This window comes from Cnephaeus nilssonii (assembly GCF_951640355.1).
Source record: "Cnephaeus nilssonii genome assembly, chromosome: 22".
In the NCBI taxonomy this organism is placed as follows: domain Eukaryota; kingdom Metazoa; phylum Chordata; class Mammalia; order Chiroptera; family Vespertilionidae; genus Cnephaeus; species Cnephaeus nilssonii.
This window is the reverse complement of record NC_137093.1, coordinates 15,620,058-15,638,020: the sequence shown is the minus strand read 5'-3', so window position 1 is coordinate 15,638,020 and position 17,963 is coordinate 15,620,058. Positions and strand designations below refer to the sequence as shown.

The 17,963-nt window shown below is 41.7% G+C and overlaps 1 protein-coding gene across 10 annotated transcripts in view; it reads right to left on the bottom strand.

Moving 5' to 3' along the window:
• FAM118B (family with sequence similarity 118 member B) overlaps positions 1–17,963 on the bottom strand; it is a 38,654-nt gene that overhangs the window by 12,901 nt on the left and 7,790 nt on the right. For 8 of the 10 annotated variants that reach the window (XM_079763003.1, XM_079763010.1, XM_079763011.1 and 5 more), the window contains exons 2-3: positions 9,124–9,216; positions 6,223–6,475 (exon numbers count right to left, since the gene is read on the bottom strand). In XM_079763003.1, coding sequence (XP_079619129.1) covers positions 6,223–6,475; positions 9,124–9,209 — 339 coding nt within the window. In that variant the 5' untranslated portion in view covers positions 9,210–9,216. Of the gene's footprint in view, positions 1–6,222; positions 6,476–9,123; positions 9,217–10,668; positions 10,855–16,696; positions 17,953–17,963 lie in introns of those variants that run through there. The other 2 variants (XM_079763007.1, XM_079763008.1) reach the window with 2 other exon arrangements.

Sequence of the window (17,963 nt, the reverse complement as noted above, 5' to 3'; positions counted from 1 at the left end):
TATTTTCACAGTAGAAAAATTTGAGCAGAGGTGGAACAGTCCCTCTCCCTGGTGGTGACCTGCTCAGAGGTTTGTCTGCTTTTGTCAGTCAGTCCCTAGTCCAGGCTACCTCTGTGACTGGACAGGCTCCTCGCTGCACCCTGTTGTGGGGAGAGTGGGGGCTCCCAGGTTCTTTTCTGGTGCTAAATAGGTGGGGTAATTTTTTTTGTATGGCTAAGAATGTAATTTTTTGTCCATTCTCATTGCATAAGGGCATAAATAATTCCATCACATATTGTAGCAGCCCACAGGCAACCCACAGGGGACTCTAACACTTAAAAAGAAGGAACAATCTGCTCAGAAACACGGTGAAGAATTTATAACCTCAGTTACTGAATTTCACTGCATACAAGAGTTGACCACTAACGAACGCCAGGCACTTTTCTAGATTTGTTATGAAAAATATAGTGCCCCTTTGACATCTATCAAAATACAATTATTTATCCTACGATCTTAAACTTCCATTTCTGGGAATATGTCCCACAGATATAATTGCAAACAAATGACATACACAGGGTTATCAGTGCTCTGTTGTCTGTAACAGTAGAGGACTGGAAACAAGCCCGTATACACATACAGGAGACGGGCCTGAACAGACCTCCAGGATATGCTGCTAGGTACACACAGGAGGTGCGGAACAGTGTGTCTAGATGCTACCTGTTGACACGGGGGATGAAGGTAGTGAGATAAGAATATAGTCCTGTGTGCAAAAAGGTACATTGGGAGGATGCTCACAAAGCTAGGAAGAGCCCAGCCGGCATGGCTCAGTGGTTGAGCATCAACCTATGAACCAGGAAGTCACGGTTCGATTCCTGGTCAGGGTACATGTCCAGGTTGCGGGCTCGATCCCCAGTGTGGAGTGTGCAGGAGGCAGCTGATCAGTAATTCTCTCTCAACATGATGTTTCTATCTCTCTCTCTCTCTCCCTTCCTCTCTAAAATAAATAAATATATATATATATATATATATATATATTAAAAAAAAAAGCTAGGAAGAGTGGTCACCCATGGTGGGGAGAGGAGGCAGACAAAGGCACGTGTGGGAGTGAGATGCTGGGATGTACATAACCCTTGTTACATTCCTTTCATTTAGTTCTGCAACGTGTGTTAACAATACCTCTTCAGAAAAGCAAAACTAAGTTTAAAATTAAGCAAAGAATATGGTTATTTTAAGACCTTCCCTGTGTTTTATAACTTCATTTTGTACTGATTCATGCACAGAGTTATATAATACTACCTTCAAATACCAGTTTAATCATTATGCACACAGATAAAAATGCCTGGGTATACAATCAGCTAATCAGGGGTGTGGAATGTATTTTCTTGCTTCTAAGAAAAGAAATACAAAAATGTTAAAGCCTGGAAATAAATGTCAGGAGTCACTTATTTTAGCTAGGTATCTTTTAGCCCAATTTCTTATTTTTAAAAATAGATTTCAGCCAAAACCGGTTTGGCTCAGTGGATAGAGCGTCGGCCTGCGGACTCAGGGGTCCCGGGTTCGATTCCGGTCAGGGGCATGTACCTTGGTTGCGGGCACATCCCCAGTGGGGGGTGTGCGAGAGGCAGCTGATCGATGTTTCTCTCTCATCCATGTTTCTAGCTCTCTATCCCTCTCTCTTCCTCTCTGTAAAAAATCAATAAAATATATTTTTAAAAAAATAGATTTCAGAGAGGAAGGGAGAGGGAGAGAGGAAGAGAGAGAAACATCAATGATGAGAGAAAGCACTGATTGGCTGCCTCCTGCACACCCCTTACTGGGAATCAAGCCCGCAACTTGGGCATGTGCCCTGACTGGGAATCAGACCATGACATCTGGTTCATAGGTCGACGCTCAAACACTGAGCCACGTGGGCAGGGCTAGCCCTATTTCTTTCAGTTAATACATTTTGTGGATCAACACAGAGAGGAAGAAAAGGGGCTCTCGCTGCTGCACTGATTTCTTCAGACTTAAATATGAAGCAGGTGACTCTGGACCTAAATTTCCCACCAGTGCCTCTGAATCAGGACAAAGGAATGCAAATAAAAGGAAGTTCCATGGTCAGAGGAAATGCCAGAAGGAAATGCCGAACTCCCACACAACTTCCACGGACATTTTTTCATTCATTTCCAACTGTGAACTGATCCCAATGCTACTTCGTTTCCTTCCACTCTGTCTGTGCCTCTCATCTTTCTGATCCCAGATAGAGTGAACACAGACACAATCCTGACTCTTTTCCTGAGGTGCCTCGCATGTGCAGTGCCTTTACTATGTGCCAGACACTTTATACTGTCTCACTTACTCTTCAGAGAACCCCCTGAGCTAAGGAGCAGTATCCCAGTTTTATAGGTGCAGAGATCAGAGACGTAAGTGATTTGCCCAGGGTCTCCGTGCATTTAAATGACTTTTCTTGGGTTCTGATTCTGAATGCTCTCTGCACTGAAGACAATGTCACTTCCCTGCTGTAAGAAACTGGCTCAGTAGATGGGGACCTGTTAACCCTGTCATGTTACTGTTATTTGCCAAGATTCCTTTTTTAAAATATGTTTTTCTTTATTTCAAAGAGAGGAAGGAAGAGGGGGAGATAGAAACATCAATGGTGAGAGAATCATAAATTGGCTGATTACGTGTCTGTGTATGTTAGTCTCTCTCTGCTTCTCAGTGTTTCTCTTTTTCCTTTTCTTAAATATATTTTTATTGATTTCAGCGAGGAAGGGAGATGGAGAGAGACATAGAAACATTAATGATGAGAGAGAATTATTGATCAGCTGCCTCCTGCACACCTCCTACTGGGGATCGAGCCCACAACCAGGCATGTGCCCTGACCAGGAATCGAACTGTGACCTCCTGGTTCATAGGTCAATGCTCAACCAGAGCCACACCGGCCAGGTAAGATTCTTCTTTAATATGGACATTTTCAAACATACACAATAGCAAAAAGAAGAGCATTAAAAAAAACCCACATACCCATCATCCAGTTTGAACAATGATCACACAAAGCTGACCTTATTTAACCTAAACTCCCCATCCACCACATTGCTTCTCCAATTCACTGAATTTTTTTGAAGTGATTCCTAGACATTATATCACTTCATTCAGATCCTTCAGTAGGTTCCCTAAAATACAAGGACTGCCCTTTGCATATCCTCCTATATAATAAAAGCCTAATATGCAAATTGTCCCCTCGGGTAGTCATTTGACCAGGAGTTTGACAGGGAGACCAAGAGTTTGACCGCTCGCTATGACATGCACTGACCACCGGGGGGAGGCGCGGAACATGACGGGCATCAGTGATGCAGCACTGGCAGCGGGCGGCACTGCTGGCCCCGAGGAGAGCGGGACCGTGGTGGGATGGTGGAGCAGGTGAGCGGGCGGTGCCAGGCCAAGGCGGGTGTGAGTGGAGGCCAGATGGCCCTGCAGATAGCAACCAGCAGCGGTGGCGGAGGGCGGGGTCACCACCTGGCTCCCAGCGCTAAGGGAGCCGGGCTTGGCCCCAATTGATTGCCTTGCAGGCAGGACGGTGGAGCAGGTGAGGGGGCGGCACCAGGCCAAGGCAGGGTGCCAGCTGGGGCTGCGGGGCTAAAAGGCTGGGGGCACGAGCTGGGACCCGATCTCCACAGGCCACCCCAAGGGACCCCACCCGTGCATGAATTCGTGCACTGGGCCTCTAGTAAAACATAAAACAACTGCAACACCACTATCATACCTAAAAAACCCCAATCCTATTAATTCCTTTTGTGGATAAAAAGGGGCCACACACTAAATCTGACAAGCTCAGGGAGGCTCACGATGGGCATTACAAACTCAGAGATTGAAAGTAACCACAGAGGATGGTCTGAATATAAAGATTCCTAGTCATGGTGGGTAGTCATTCCTGTAGCTTCCTCGACAAAAGTCAATCTTTACTACCTTCAGTGAGCCTGTCTATTGTCTTTTTGGAAGGTCAAAGAAACCCCCCTTTTAAAACCTTTAGGGCACAACCTCCCAGTAGAGTATCAGATCACAGAACCCCTCATTGTTATCTTGTTGCTCCCATACCATCTCTGTGTGCTGTACATGTTAACTATCCTGTACCCATCAAAGTAAAAGTGTGTCTGTTTTATTTTTTATCCAATCACAGAGATTTCCCTGTTTTGCTTTCTCCTGCCTCCCTAATGGATTTTACATAACCCACCCTTCCGTGTCCTCCTTTGATTCTAACATATAAAATAAGCTACATAAAACTATTATTCTCCAAAGCATTTTCTCAATCCGTTGAGATTGTGTTTCCCAGTAACTGTCATCAGTTTGGCCCAAATAAACTCTTGTAAGACTTATTCTTAGGCTGGATGTTCTTTCATAGACACTTAATACCAAATACTCAGCTAGTGTTCAAATTTCCCCAGTGCTCCCCCTTTCTCACAAGCTTTTGGTTGCCTGGATTTTTTTCTTACATATCCTCTGTTGGAATGTTTCTCAAAACAAAGCCCTCAGACGTTTTGAATTCCTGAGATTCTTAAGGAGTATGCAATGTCAAAAATACTTTCATAGTAATATGAAGGTGATATTTTGTCTAAACTGTTTGTATTTATACTGATGATGCAAAGGCAATGGTGGGTAATGAGAAGGGAAATGGGGCTGTGCAATAAACCGGACAAGCTCAGGGGGGCTACACGGCAGGCTTGACAAGCTCAGTGATCAAAAGTAACCACACACAGCCTGGCCGGTGTGGCACAGCGGTTGAGCATCGATCCATGCACCAAGAGGTCCCCAGTCCCATTCCCGGTCAGGGCTTGATCCCCAGTAAGAAGTGTGCAGGAGGCAGCTGATGGATGATTCTCTCTCACTGATGTTTCTATCTCTTACTTCTCTCCCTTCCACTCTCTAAAATGAACAAAAACATTTAAAAATACAACACACACATACAATGATCTGCCAGATCCATCCAACTCATGAAGCTTTAAACCGGTTTTCTTCCTATGATTTTCACTCTTATATTTGTCTTTAATCCATTTTAAGATAGTTTTTGTATATGGTATAAGGTGAAGGTCCCATGAGCTCTTCACTTTATTTATTTTTTTATTCATTTATTTTTAATATATATTTATTGATTTCAGAGAGGAAGGGAGAGGGAAAGAGAGATAGAAACATCAGTGATGAGAGAGAATCATTGATTGGCGGCCTCCTGCATGTCCCCTACCGGGGATCGAGCCTATAACCCAGGCATGTTCCCTAGACTGGAATCAAATCCGGGACCCTTCAGTCCCCAGGCCGACGCTCTATCCACTGAGCCAAACCAGCTAGTGCCCATGAGCTCTTTAAATCCTGTTAATTCTTTACATTGTTCTACATTAGTAATTTATCACAATTAAAGACAAGGAAATGAAAAGAAGTGAAAAAGGCTCTAAGTTTCTGAAAGTGGGGGGAGGTGAGGAGACGGGGAACGGAGAGAGGGAGAGAGACAGAAAGACAGGAGCAGAGGCAGAAAGGCACACAGAGAACTTACAGAAAGGATGGCAGGCAGAGACCTACATGGGAGAGAGACAAAGAGGAAAGGGGGGGCAGAGATTGAGAAGTGCAGAGGAAGAATCAGAAAAAGAAGCAGAGAGCCTGGCCAGGGTGGCTCAGTGGCTGAGCGTCAACCTATAAACCAAGAGGTCATGGTTCAACTCCTGATCAGGGCACATGCCTGAACTGCGGGCTCTATTCCCAGTGTGGGGCATGAAGAAGGCAGTGATCAATGATTCTCTCTCATCATTGATGTTTCTACCTCTCTCTCCCTCTCCCTCTCCCTTTTTCTCTGAAATCAATAAAAATATATTTTTTAAAAACTTGTGTTGCTCCATGCATAAAAAGATAAGAATGATCTCTAATCTTTTTGAGGTTCCCTAAAAGGCATGGATGCCAATGAACACAGCTTTTATAACAGTGAGTACAGAAAAAGTAAATACAAAATACAGCATCAATGGAAGAGTTGTTTCATTTTTGTACACATAAAGGCCACATCATCATCATCATCAACAACAGCAAACACACACACTGAAATGGGGTCAAGAGATAAGTACCCTGGATAAGGTCCATAAACAGACATTCTGCAGGAGAGGCAACTGCTATGTGAATCTACAAGCTAGAAATGAACATCCTGATTACATTCAGCATGCGTGTGTGTGTGGGGGGGTGGGGGTGGGGGAGGGAGAGGTAGGAAATTTCAAATGGCCGGTTACTCACAGGGGAGAGTTTCTGAATAAGGTCATGGGCAACATGAACAAGATTCTTGTCTTCATGGAGACATTTCTGAAATTTTTTGCTCTCCTCATCTTCTAGAAGATCAAAATCATTGGCAGCATCCAGTAGAGCCTGGATTAACCCCTTCCAGGATTTCAGAGCTGGAACCTGAGGTGCGACCGCAGCACTAATGCCCGTTCCAATCACCAGCACAAGTTCCCGCGGCTTCTTACTTTTTAAGCTTGGAAGCAGTTTCCTAGAAAAGTTCAACAAAGGAGAGGATGGAGAACAGCCAAGAGATACAGGACACATGGAGAGACGGTCTAAAACCATGGTCTTCAGCTAGAACTTTGACAGCTGCCAAGATGACAAGTGCCAGTTTCTGACACCTCTCGAAATTGCTTATGCAAAAGACCAGAATATTGTGCCAGTGCTTGCTGGAAAACAGTCATAGACCTATTTCAGGAATCCTAAAAAGCAATCTTAAAATCAATATTCTCCTTCATAGTCCTCTCAATCTAAGAAAACCCACTAATAGTAGGAAAAGTTCCGATTATATTACAGCTCAGCCGAGTTCTAAGTTATATTTTAAACCAACATGCAGTTTCAAAGGACATATTTGATTTAGATTCCTGAGGGGACAGAACCCCATACAAGTTAAACTGCTGTTGTTGAGAAACAAAACAGGAGATGCCCGGCCGGGTGTGGCTCAGTGGTTGAGCACTGATCCAGGAACTGAGAGGTTGCCATTTCTATTCCCAGTCAGGGCACATGCTCGGGTTTCGGACTCAATCCTCAGGGGGAGGCATGCAGGAGACAGCCAATCAAGGATTCTCTCTCATCATTGATATGTTTGTTCTCTCTCTCTCTCTCTCTTTTTCTCTGAAATCAATAAAAATATATTAAAACAAACTAACAGCCCTAGCTGGTTTAGCTCAGTGGACAGAGCATCGGACTTCGGACTCAAGGGTCCTGGGTTTGATCGGGTCAAGGGCAAATGCCTGGGTTGTGGGCTCAATCCTCAGTAGGGGGCGTGCAGGAGGCAGTTGATCAATTATTCTCTCTCATCATTGATGTTTCTATCTCTCTCTCCCTCTCCCACTCTAAAAGCAATAAAAATATATTTAAAACAAACAAACAAACAAAACCAGGAGATGAAAGGCAGCCAATAAAAAACTTGGGCCCAAATTTTGTGAATGTTATGAAGATAAAACTGAGCATGACTAAAATTGAGCAGGAGCTAGATGGTTAAACATGGGAACCAGTTTGTTCTAGATATCCTCAAGCCAAAAAGAAAGAAAAAGTGGCCAACAGAATTCTGAGAGTACAGGAGGAGCTTCAAGGATCAAAACAAACAAAGAAATAACTATTCAATGGATATGACAGAAAGTGAAAACCATCGCTTTCTCACCAGGATAAGCAGAGACAGAGTTCTGTCCTGAAGTTTCTACGCGATACAAGGTGGGCACACGTTTTTGCCTTTGTTCTCCACCCCCTTTCATTCTGGAGACTATAATAAAATCTGCTTGAAATATATTTTGCAATTTAATTTTTGCTGATGGCGTGTTTTTCCCCCAAGAAATTGTCTTTCTCAACCTTTTGTCCAAATAATAAACTAAACAGAAACAGGATCAGCATTTGGGCATAACCCAAGAAAGAACAATACTTTAAGCTTTGGGAAACCTGGCTTTGGAAAAACAGCCTCTAGAATCACCTTCCCTCTCCCCAACTCCGGCATTCAGCCCTTCAATGAATATGAAAAACTTATGAAGTACCAAATACTACGGTAAGCATTAGTGATATATTGATGAACAAAATGGAGGTCCTAACCTCAAAAGTTTAGTCTATTGGAAAAGATGATACTAGATATTAGAAGCAAATGGTGAAAAATGATTTTCAGTTCAAGAAAAACAATTTCCTACCTAATACTCTACATCTGGCCAAATCATCAAATAAATGTTAAGTGTATATAAAGATATTTTCAAACGTCTCCAGAAACTTCTCCTCTGCACCCTTACTGAGAAAGTGAAAGAGGACATTCTTCAGCAAGATGAAGGAATACACCAAAGAAAAAGACTTGCAATCCAGGAAACAGGATCCAATACGGAGAGGCGTAAGAGGAATTCCCAGGGCGATGAGAGAGGAAAATGGCACAATCAGCAGTGAGGCAGCATGGAGAGCAACTGTCAGAGCGGACAGTCCAAAGGAAGAATCCAGAAGCAAATATAACTCGTGCAGTAGTGATGTGTTACTACGCCGAAGTATGCCTAGGAGATTGACTCTTCTGTCACAGAGGTGAAGATAAACAGATGGGTACACAGAAAACAAAGTGAACCAAATCAAGAGAGAGATAATCTTTAATAACTTTGAGGGATAGATAGATAAGAAATGTAATCATAACATGTTAGTAGGCTCAACTATGAGTACCATTTATACAGTCATGTAATGTATATATTAAAAAGTAATTTAACCCCCAGAATTTGATATACTGGGAGGTTGTAAGGCATGTGTATGGTGTGTGTGTGTATACTGTGTGGGAGAAGATCCATGAGAGCAAACGTAATCCTCATCTTCCATAATAAGAAAGAGATAAAACCAAAACACTAAAATATAGCAGTACACCAGTGTTGAAAAATATGGATGTAAATATTAGAGAAACATAAAAAAAGCTGAAAGTGACTGTCACTGAGGGGGAAGGAGCGAGGCATCATGAAGTACTGACTTATAAAACTAGGCACATTTATGACCTTGATAAAAAATAAGATTAGATCCAAAAAAGAAATGTAATTTTACGTAAAGGTTAATATGAATTAGTGAAAACCAGGATATAGAGCAAGTTCATTATTTTTCATTAACTACCATTACTAGTAATGTCTTTGCTTCTCAGATTCCCTTCCCGTTTACCTGGGCTTCTTGGTTGGGGGTGCGCCATCACTGAGGAATCCAAAAATGTTGTCTGTATCAGAGGACTGGCTCCCTGTAGAAGCCATCGAGTTTCTAAAATATATTAAACACCATGGACCACAATTAGATCTGGAAAGCGTACCATTCAAAACAGCACATACATTCAACAGTTTTAATAAGCTATACACCCTAAAGGTGTTCTAAAGGCAATCCCTGCTTAACAGAAATGCATTAATTAATGAGCGACCAAAACTTAGAGAATTCATCTAAAAGAAAGTAACCTTGAAATTATGACTTTTGTATTCCATGCTGCCATCTTGCTTCTGTTCTTGAAGGCTCCTCCCACCCTACCCTGGAAAAACCCCAAGACCAATGTCAAGTCATGTCAATTACTGGCCATCATTTTGTGGGGTCTAAGAAATACCTTTATTTTCCCATGAAACAGGCTTGGGCAATACTTGGAATAAACAACCCACAAAAAAGTATGCTAATAGCTCCCAATTATCTATTTCCTAACAGCTGGAAAAAAAAAAAAAAGACATCATTGGGTCACCTGGCTGGTTTGGCTCAGTGGATAGAGAGTCTGCCTATGGACTGAAGGGTCCCAGGTTTGATTCTGGTTTAGGGCTCCACTGTGGGACGAGTGCGGAAAGCAACCAATCTATGTCTCTCTCTTACATTGATGTTTCTCTCTCTGTCATTCCCACTCCCTTCCACTCTCTCTAAAAGTCAATGGGAAAAAATATCCTTGGATAAAGATTAACAAAAAATAAGAATAAAAAATAAAAGTAAATCACTGGGTTGAGAACGGAACAATCAGTACTCATTTTGCTGACTGTCAGACATTCCTTGTTGCTGGACGACTATGTCCTCACAGGCAGTGAGAAATGTCTCTCTAGCTAAACATGCCATGATAAATTGGAAAGGCATTAGCAAGCAAAAAATATATGACAAATGACCAATTATGTTCAGGTGATGAGATAACGAGCCAAAATAAAAGAATTAACGTGGATTACAGTGAGAACAATACAGAGAAGTTTTAATTGCTACAAGTTTTAGTTAACTTGCTAAATCTAAGGACCATTAATTCTAAAACAGCAATATTTTAAATAGTATGTGTGTACACACAAACACGCAATAAGAAGACAATATGTATTACCAGAGTTTTGGGTGCTTTATTATCTTGCATTGTCACTATTTAGAAAGAATGAAATTACTAGTAATTATGTTTAATGTTTTATTAGAAAGATTTTTACATGAAAACATTTTTAAAAGTTCAATGATTTAATTTTCTGTTAAGTACAAGGCTCAGTTCCTCACCCCATATTCATCACACATAATGAAATTCTTCTTTGATATCATAAATCATTAGGAAAATAGAAATTACAAAATCACAGAAGTGAGTTAGGATGCAAACTGTCTTAGTCAAATCTTTGATTCTGTTAGTGAGAAAGGTGGGACTCAGAGAAGACAGTTGAATTACTTAAGTCAATTAATCTTGCCTTAACATAATAATCATCTGAGATGATTGTTAAAAGTACATACATGGTCTTAAAAATAGTCTATTATCCCATCCGGTGTGGCTCAGTGGTTGTTGACCTATGCACCGAGAGGTTGCTAGTCTGATTCCAGGTCAGGGCACATGCCCGGGTTTTGGGCTCGATCCCTGGTGTGCAGGAGGCAGCCGATTGATGTTTGATGTTTCTCTCTCATCGATGTTTCTATCTCTCTCTAAAAGCAATAAAAAAAAAGTCTGTTAATTTTAAAGACTGTGTGTGTTCCCAGACTCCAATCCCAAATTACTGAACCAGAATCTCCAGAATCTTTGGGGGGATTCTTTTTACTGATTTTTAGAGAGAGAGGAACTGAGAGGAAGAGAGAAAGAGAAACATCGTCGTGAGAGCGAACATAGATTGGCTGCCTCCTACACACCCCCTATTGGGGATTGAGCATGAAACCCAGGCATGTGCCCCGACTGGGAATGGAACCAGCAACCTTTCGGAGCACAGGACAACACCGGACCAAATAAGCCACACCAGCCAGGGCCTTCAGGAGATTCTTATGCTAAGGCAAACAGGAAACACCTAAGTGACATCAAATTTTCTGCAATTCAACCCTTTTGCTAAATGTAGGGCGCACGCTAAGCACCCTACATTTATGTCATCTCCCCTCCTGTTAAGTGTACACATCATTTATTACACAGCCTCCCAGCGTGCTAACACCAAGAGTCAGGAATTGACTGCCATTAAAATTTTTCCATCCCTACTCTAAAGTCTATGCTCTAGATTGGAGAAGTAGTGGGAGAAAAGTGATTATTTCTACCACATACAGGACAACCCATCAGAGAGATTTTTAAAAGTATACAACGAAAAGTGTATGTGCTTATGTTCTTTCCTTAAATATCATTCTGTAAACTCATTGTCTGAACACATTACACCCATGTCAAAAATACCATGAATTGAGAAAGATGAAAATAAAGTATAAAGGAAAGTAATTTAATATTTATTCAGGTTTGAAGACAGACATCTTCAGAATTAAATGTTCCATTTAGCTACTAGACCAATTTTATTTACAAACTCTTATATAGTACTTACCACATGCCATGCATTAATTATAAATATTAACTCATGTAATCTCCATAATCCTATGAAGTACTCTTATTACCCTATTTTAGAGATGAGAAAACTAAGGCATAGGAAAGCTGGGAGTCAGAATTCAAACCAAGGTGGCCTGTTTGCCTCCCAAGGCCATACTCTTAACCACACTATTACCACCTAAAAGCAACTTCAAGTATTAGCCTCTCAGCATTTCATTTTTAATTTGCACCCCAAACTATCAAATAAGGAAGCTCTGACATTCTGGAAAGCAGATTTATTTGAAATAATCCTATGTAATGCTTGATAGCTGCTACATGACCAGGCACTCACCCGCATTCAGAAGCTGAAACACCTTCTTCTGGTGACAAGCACTATTCGCTACTACCTCCCAGCACCACTAACCTACTAGAACCCTAGATCCGTTCTACCATTTTCTCCTGGAAAACATGCAAGGCCATTTTTGCTGGATTCTTTTTTTTTAAATATATTTTTACTGATTTCAGAGAGAAAGGAAGAGGGAGAGAAAGAAACGTCAATGATGAGAGAGAATCATTAATCAGCCACCTCCCACACGCCCTACACTAGGGATCGAGCCCACAACATGGGCATATGCCCTGACCAGGAATCGAACCATGGCCTCCTGGTTCACAAGTCGATGCTCAACCACTGAGCCACGCCGGCCAGGCTTTGCTAGATTGTTGATGGTCAATTCTTGGTATCTACACCTGAATACTAAGCTTTTTTCTTTCTTTTTTCTTTATAGAGTCAACTGTTCTGAAGGTCCACTTCACGCACATTAATTTAGAGGAATAAATATGGCTAACAGCTCCTGACAAGCTGTTACTAAAATGTTTTAGGTCCTCTTATTTAGGAACTGAATGAGAAGTACTGTAATATGCCCACATTGTATCTGATCCTATAGTCATTCTGTTTTCTAACAGGCTACCATCATGTCTTCAGTCTAAAGTGTGTCTCACATGATCTAATCTCACATGTTCGCCCCAGTGGCATCTAAGCATGAAGCATATCTTATTCCTTCCAGAGTACTTCTTTAGGGGGAAAAGTCTGTTTTAGCATTTTACCCTAAGTATGCAGTTACTGCTGAAGAGCTGCCAAGCTAATTGGGAATTCCTAATATGCATCAACTAGTTCACACATTAATTTCTCTATGTGATCACTAATAGAGTTACCTCTGGCAATGTCTTCATTACTCCAATTACTGCTAAGCCCTGAGAAATCCTTCAAGGACAATAGAATTCAGCAAAATAACAGTCAGATTCTTGGTAAATGCTGAGAAAAGTGACAGCAACCTCACTGACACGTTTTTGAAGATCGAAGTTTTCATGTAAGAGAGGACACATACTTTCAAACCTGTCAGATTGGCAGGAAATACAACGTTTGTATCTGGTAGATGGAAAAGGGATAAGTCAAGGCAGGTGTTCTGGGACCAATCCATTAAGAAACACGAAAAAAGGAGACGAGAAAAGGGACTGGCCTATGAAGGAAATGCCCGTTGTACAAACTAGAGGACTTGGGGATTTGACACATCAAAGGCGGCCAGTAGCTCTTGCTTTCGTGGTATCTTGGTGCCAGCTAAGATGGTAAAACCTGACGCCTTTTTCCATTTAAGGATCAGAGTGACGTCTCCCAGCCTGAGTTCCTCGTGCTGATCCATGTATCTCTCCCTGTGGCTGATCTATGTACAGTATTTCTCTCTCTGCTTCCAGTATGTAGTCTTCAGCTCAACCGGGAGGCCAGAAGGAACTCAGAAAAATTCACTTTGGCATATGGGTGGATGCAATAAATAGACAGGGAGAAAAAGTGCTAATAATGGCATTTTTGCCTGGAAGTAAAAGGCAAAAAATGACTACTTAGCCCTGAACAGTGGTTAGAATGTCAGCCTGTGGACCGAAGAGTCGTGGGTTCAATTCCTGGTCAAGGGCACGTACCTCAGTTTGCTTGTTCCCCAGCCTCGCTGGGGGTGAATGTGGGAGGCAACCAATCAATATGTCTCTCTCACTTTGGTGTTTCTCTCTCTTTCTCTCCTTCCTCCCTTCCTTCCATTCTCTCTAGAAATCAATGGAAAAAATATCCTCAGGTGAGGATTAAAAACAAACAAACAAGCATACAAACAAACAAACAAACAAACAATGACAGTTAAGAAAGCGGTACATTTCTTGTTTTAAAAGCCTCCCTCCCCCACGTCTATTTTAAAAAATAAAACAGTGACAGGAATAAAGGCTGCCTATTTCTCTAGCCTAAACATAGAAAAGGGTTAACTTCATTTTCTAAGGGGAAAAGACAGTCATCCTCTGACGTGGAAGAAATCAAATGGGGGCATTTGGACTGATTCCAATACATCTGGTTTTTACAGGAAGGGAGGAAGGAAAAGGTACCCAGCATAATGTCTACAAAAGAGCACCCAACCAGGGCGTGGGCCAGTAACAAATAAGCTGCTTTTCTCAGGTAGCTCATCAGTTCAGTTCTATCATGCAGACGTCAGCCTTCCTAACGGTGTATAAAACGAACTTCCCATTATTCCAGGCTCCAGGGCTCAGATGTACTTATATTAGTGATTTTTAATCATAAAGCCAAAGCAACACATCGTGTATAGGAAAACAAAACTGTTTCAAGAAGGAATAATGGGACACTGAATTAAAATTTGATTTGAATTAGAAGCTGGTGATGATTTTACCATGCAAAGAATGAGAAGTTCCTTGCCACTGCTTTCCCTCCTGTGAAACTTTTGAGAAGGTATATTCCCAAAATAATGACACATGCTGCTAAGAAAGGAGATTTTAAAAATACTATATATATATATTTTTTTTTTTTTCATGTGTCCAGTAGTGTTGTTGCTGGAGGAATTAGTGGGCCAGATTTCTCTATCACTTGTGGGTGTGGGTTGGCTCTTAAAGATACTTCGAGAAAATGAATTTTCTAAGATTCCCATGGGAAAACGAGATGTGGAAAACGGTTTTATTTGCGTGGAGTTACATTCCTCGGGTTGTGAAGTACCATTTCCCTTAAGCCAGTCCTGAAAGAGGGGCAGCTAAGGTTCCAGCAGAGCCAAAAGCAAGGCCAGTGCCCAGAGCTTCCGTTCCACGCTGTAGCGGGTCCAGTTCAGCGTTCAGTTCATTAAAGTCCATTAGTCCAATGTGGATCCCACGTGGAACTCAACTACTATAAGTTGGGTATAGCCAACTGTAAAGAAGAAATTAACCAACCAGTGTACACCAGCAATGGCTATTTGAGGAGACAGAGCTTTGGGTGTGAGTCCAGCCTTCTTTTACTTGTTGCAAGTAAATAAAACTACCTACCGACAACCAAGGCTGGTTCCTGAATAGAACACCCCAACTGGTGAACTTGAGTTCAGTAACACAAATGGTGATAGGTCTCTACTTGCACTAACATCAGGTGGCCACAATCCTGGCATAAACAGTGACCAGTCTTGGCTTGGAATGAACTTCAGCTAAGCCGTCACAACCCTAATACAAGGGGCAGCTGGCCTTGCTCATATCGTGGGGCTCACCAAATGGTCCCAAGCCTGCAGCTAGTGGCAAGCTGGCCTCATTTCACAGCACAGCTTCTGCCAAGCTTCTCCAAGCTCAGACTAAGCGGCAACCAACTGCAGATCACTTTCCAGATCCTACTAGGCAGCCCCGAGCCAGACCCAGGTGGCGGCTAACCTTGGCTTGCACCAGAGCCACTCCCAAGAGGCCCCAGACCCAATACAGATGGAGACCAGCTTCAGACCACACCAGACCATCACCCAACCAACTCCACAATTACCACACCCGAGCAGACCTGACTGGCACCAGAGCCCCAATAAGTGACTCATCTTTATAGGTTAAGCCCCTACACAACAGCTCATTCACTGTAGCCATGGCCAGCCGGGCCAGCCGGTAAGCTTGAGGGTCAATTCCCCCCTCTGATGTGACAACAGTAATCAAGGATCAACTACAACAGGAGGGCACACACATCCCACACAAGAAACACCCTGGGAGCCCTTGGCCAGTTGAACAGAAAATCAATGGCTAAATCATCTGACAGAAAATCAACAAGGAAACAGAGGGCTTGAAGGACACATAAGACGGATCTAATTGACATTTTCAAAGCATTTTACCTCAAAGCAGCAGAATATATGTCCTTTTCAAGTGCACATAGAACATTTTCCAGGATAGGCCACAAGTTAGACCACAAAACAAGTCTCAATAAATTTTAAAAAATTTAAAAAATTTGAAATCACATGAAGCATCTTCTCCAACCACAATGTTTTAAACTACAAATCAATTACAAGAAAAAAAAAAACGGAAAAACACACAAACGTAACATCTGTATTTTCTGATACAGAGAATAAATTGATAGTTGCCAGCTGAGAGCGAGGTTGGAGGGACGGGTGAAAAAGGTGAAGGGATTAAAGTACAAGTTGCCAGCTATAAAAATAACCACGGATGCAAAGTACAGCATAGGGAATATAGTTGATACTGTTGTGATAACGATGTATGATGTCTAATGGGTACTAGACCTATCAGGGTGATCACTTCGTAAACTACATAAATGTTTCATCACTATGTTGTACACCTGAAATTAATATAATATTGTCTGTTAACTGTACTAGAAAAATATTATTTTTTACTTTTTGTTAATATATTTTTATTGACCTCAAAGAGGAAGGCAGAGGGATAGAGAGATAGAAACTAGAAACATCAATGATGAGAGAGAATCACTGGTCGACTGCCTCCTTCACGCCCCCTAATGGGGATCGAGCCCGCAACCCAGGCATATGCCCTTGACTGGACCTGAACCTGGGACCCTTCAGTCCTCAGGCTGATACTCTATCCACTGAGCCAAACCGGCTAGGGCTGTACTAGAAATTTTTTTAAGGGAAGAAAAGAACCAGGATAAATGGGTGACGTTGTAGTATTGTTTCTTTTAAGTCAAATAAATATGCGCTATGATTTTCAGCCACCACTTACCTAAGGCTGTTTATCTCTACACATAAAAATTCTCATCTGCTTTGGAGCAGTCTTCTTTAGCTTTTTGCTTTCTCCTTCCCAACTACATGAAAAGAAACTAAGATCACAAAGTACTTTGCGGAAAGTCCACAGATTTGTTTTATATAACAGAGCTGCATGCATTTAACTCAGTCCACTTCTATTCTGTAATTTCCCTATGGCCTGGCCATGATTATATTCCATATGCGCTTGTAGAGTAAAATGACAGGAATTGTATTAGTCCCAACAAGTTGTTGAGTTTTCATGTTCAAGTATCTGTTAAGTGTCAGACACTGTCTTAAGAATACTCCTATTACCATATCCACCAAACACCGTTTAACATTTATAATGAGGCAGGCACTGTTTTCTGTACTTTACAAATGTTCATTCTTCTCTGAAGTAGATACTATTATCATCTCATGTCACAGATTTTAGAATCCAAGCACAGAGATGTTAAGTGCCTTGCTAAAGATCACACAGCTATTACACAGTAGACATGGGATGCTCACTTTGTAAAGATATAATGCAATACTGTCTCACCCACGATGACTAAGACTGTAAGTATACCCATACAGCGCATATTCTTAAAAAGTCTCTACCTTTTAAGGGAAATAGAACTTATAACCAAATATTTACTGCATATTTGTGCTAAGTTTAACATGTATGTATGAGGCACAGAGAAGATTAACAATTTTGCTTGAGGAAGATCAAGGAAAGTGTTATGGGAGACCGACACCTTTATGGCAAAATTCAATAAAAATCCTTAGTACTTATCTTCCTTTACCTGTTGGAAGCATCTGACATTTAATTCATCCTCATCTCACCTGGATTCTGTTTTCCTCCCATCCCTCTAGTGAAAGCTCTTCCTCTGTCCATCCCTTAAACGTTGAGAGTCCAGTCTACTTTAGGCGCTCCAATCTATTCACTTTACACATTCCCTCCCCTGCCCATCCCATCTACTCCAAATGACTCAAATACCAACTAAATGTCAATGACTCCCAAATCTGTATCTTCAGCTCAGATCTCTGCTGTGTTTCAGACCCAGGAAACACCTGCTCAAGAGTGCCCGTTACACAGCGCCTCACATGCAAAGGGACTTCAAGATAGTACTTCAAACTTAAAGGTCAAAAAACAGCTCCACAACCAGTTCCTTATCATGTATTATATAGGCCTCCGCAGGGCAGAAATAATCTCTGGGTGAGAGGCTTACAGGTGGTTATTTCCCTCTTTCTGTTTCAAGCACCAACAC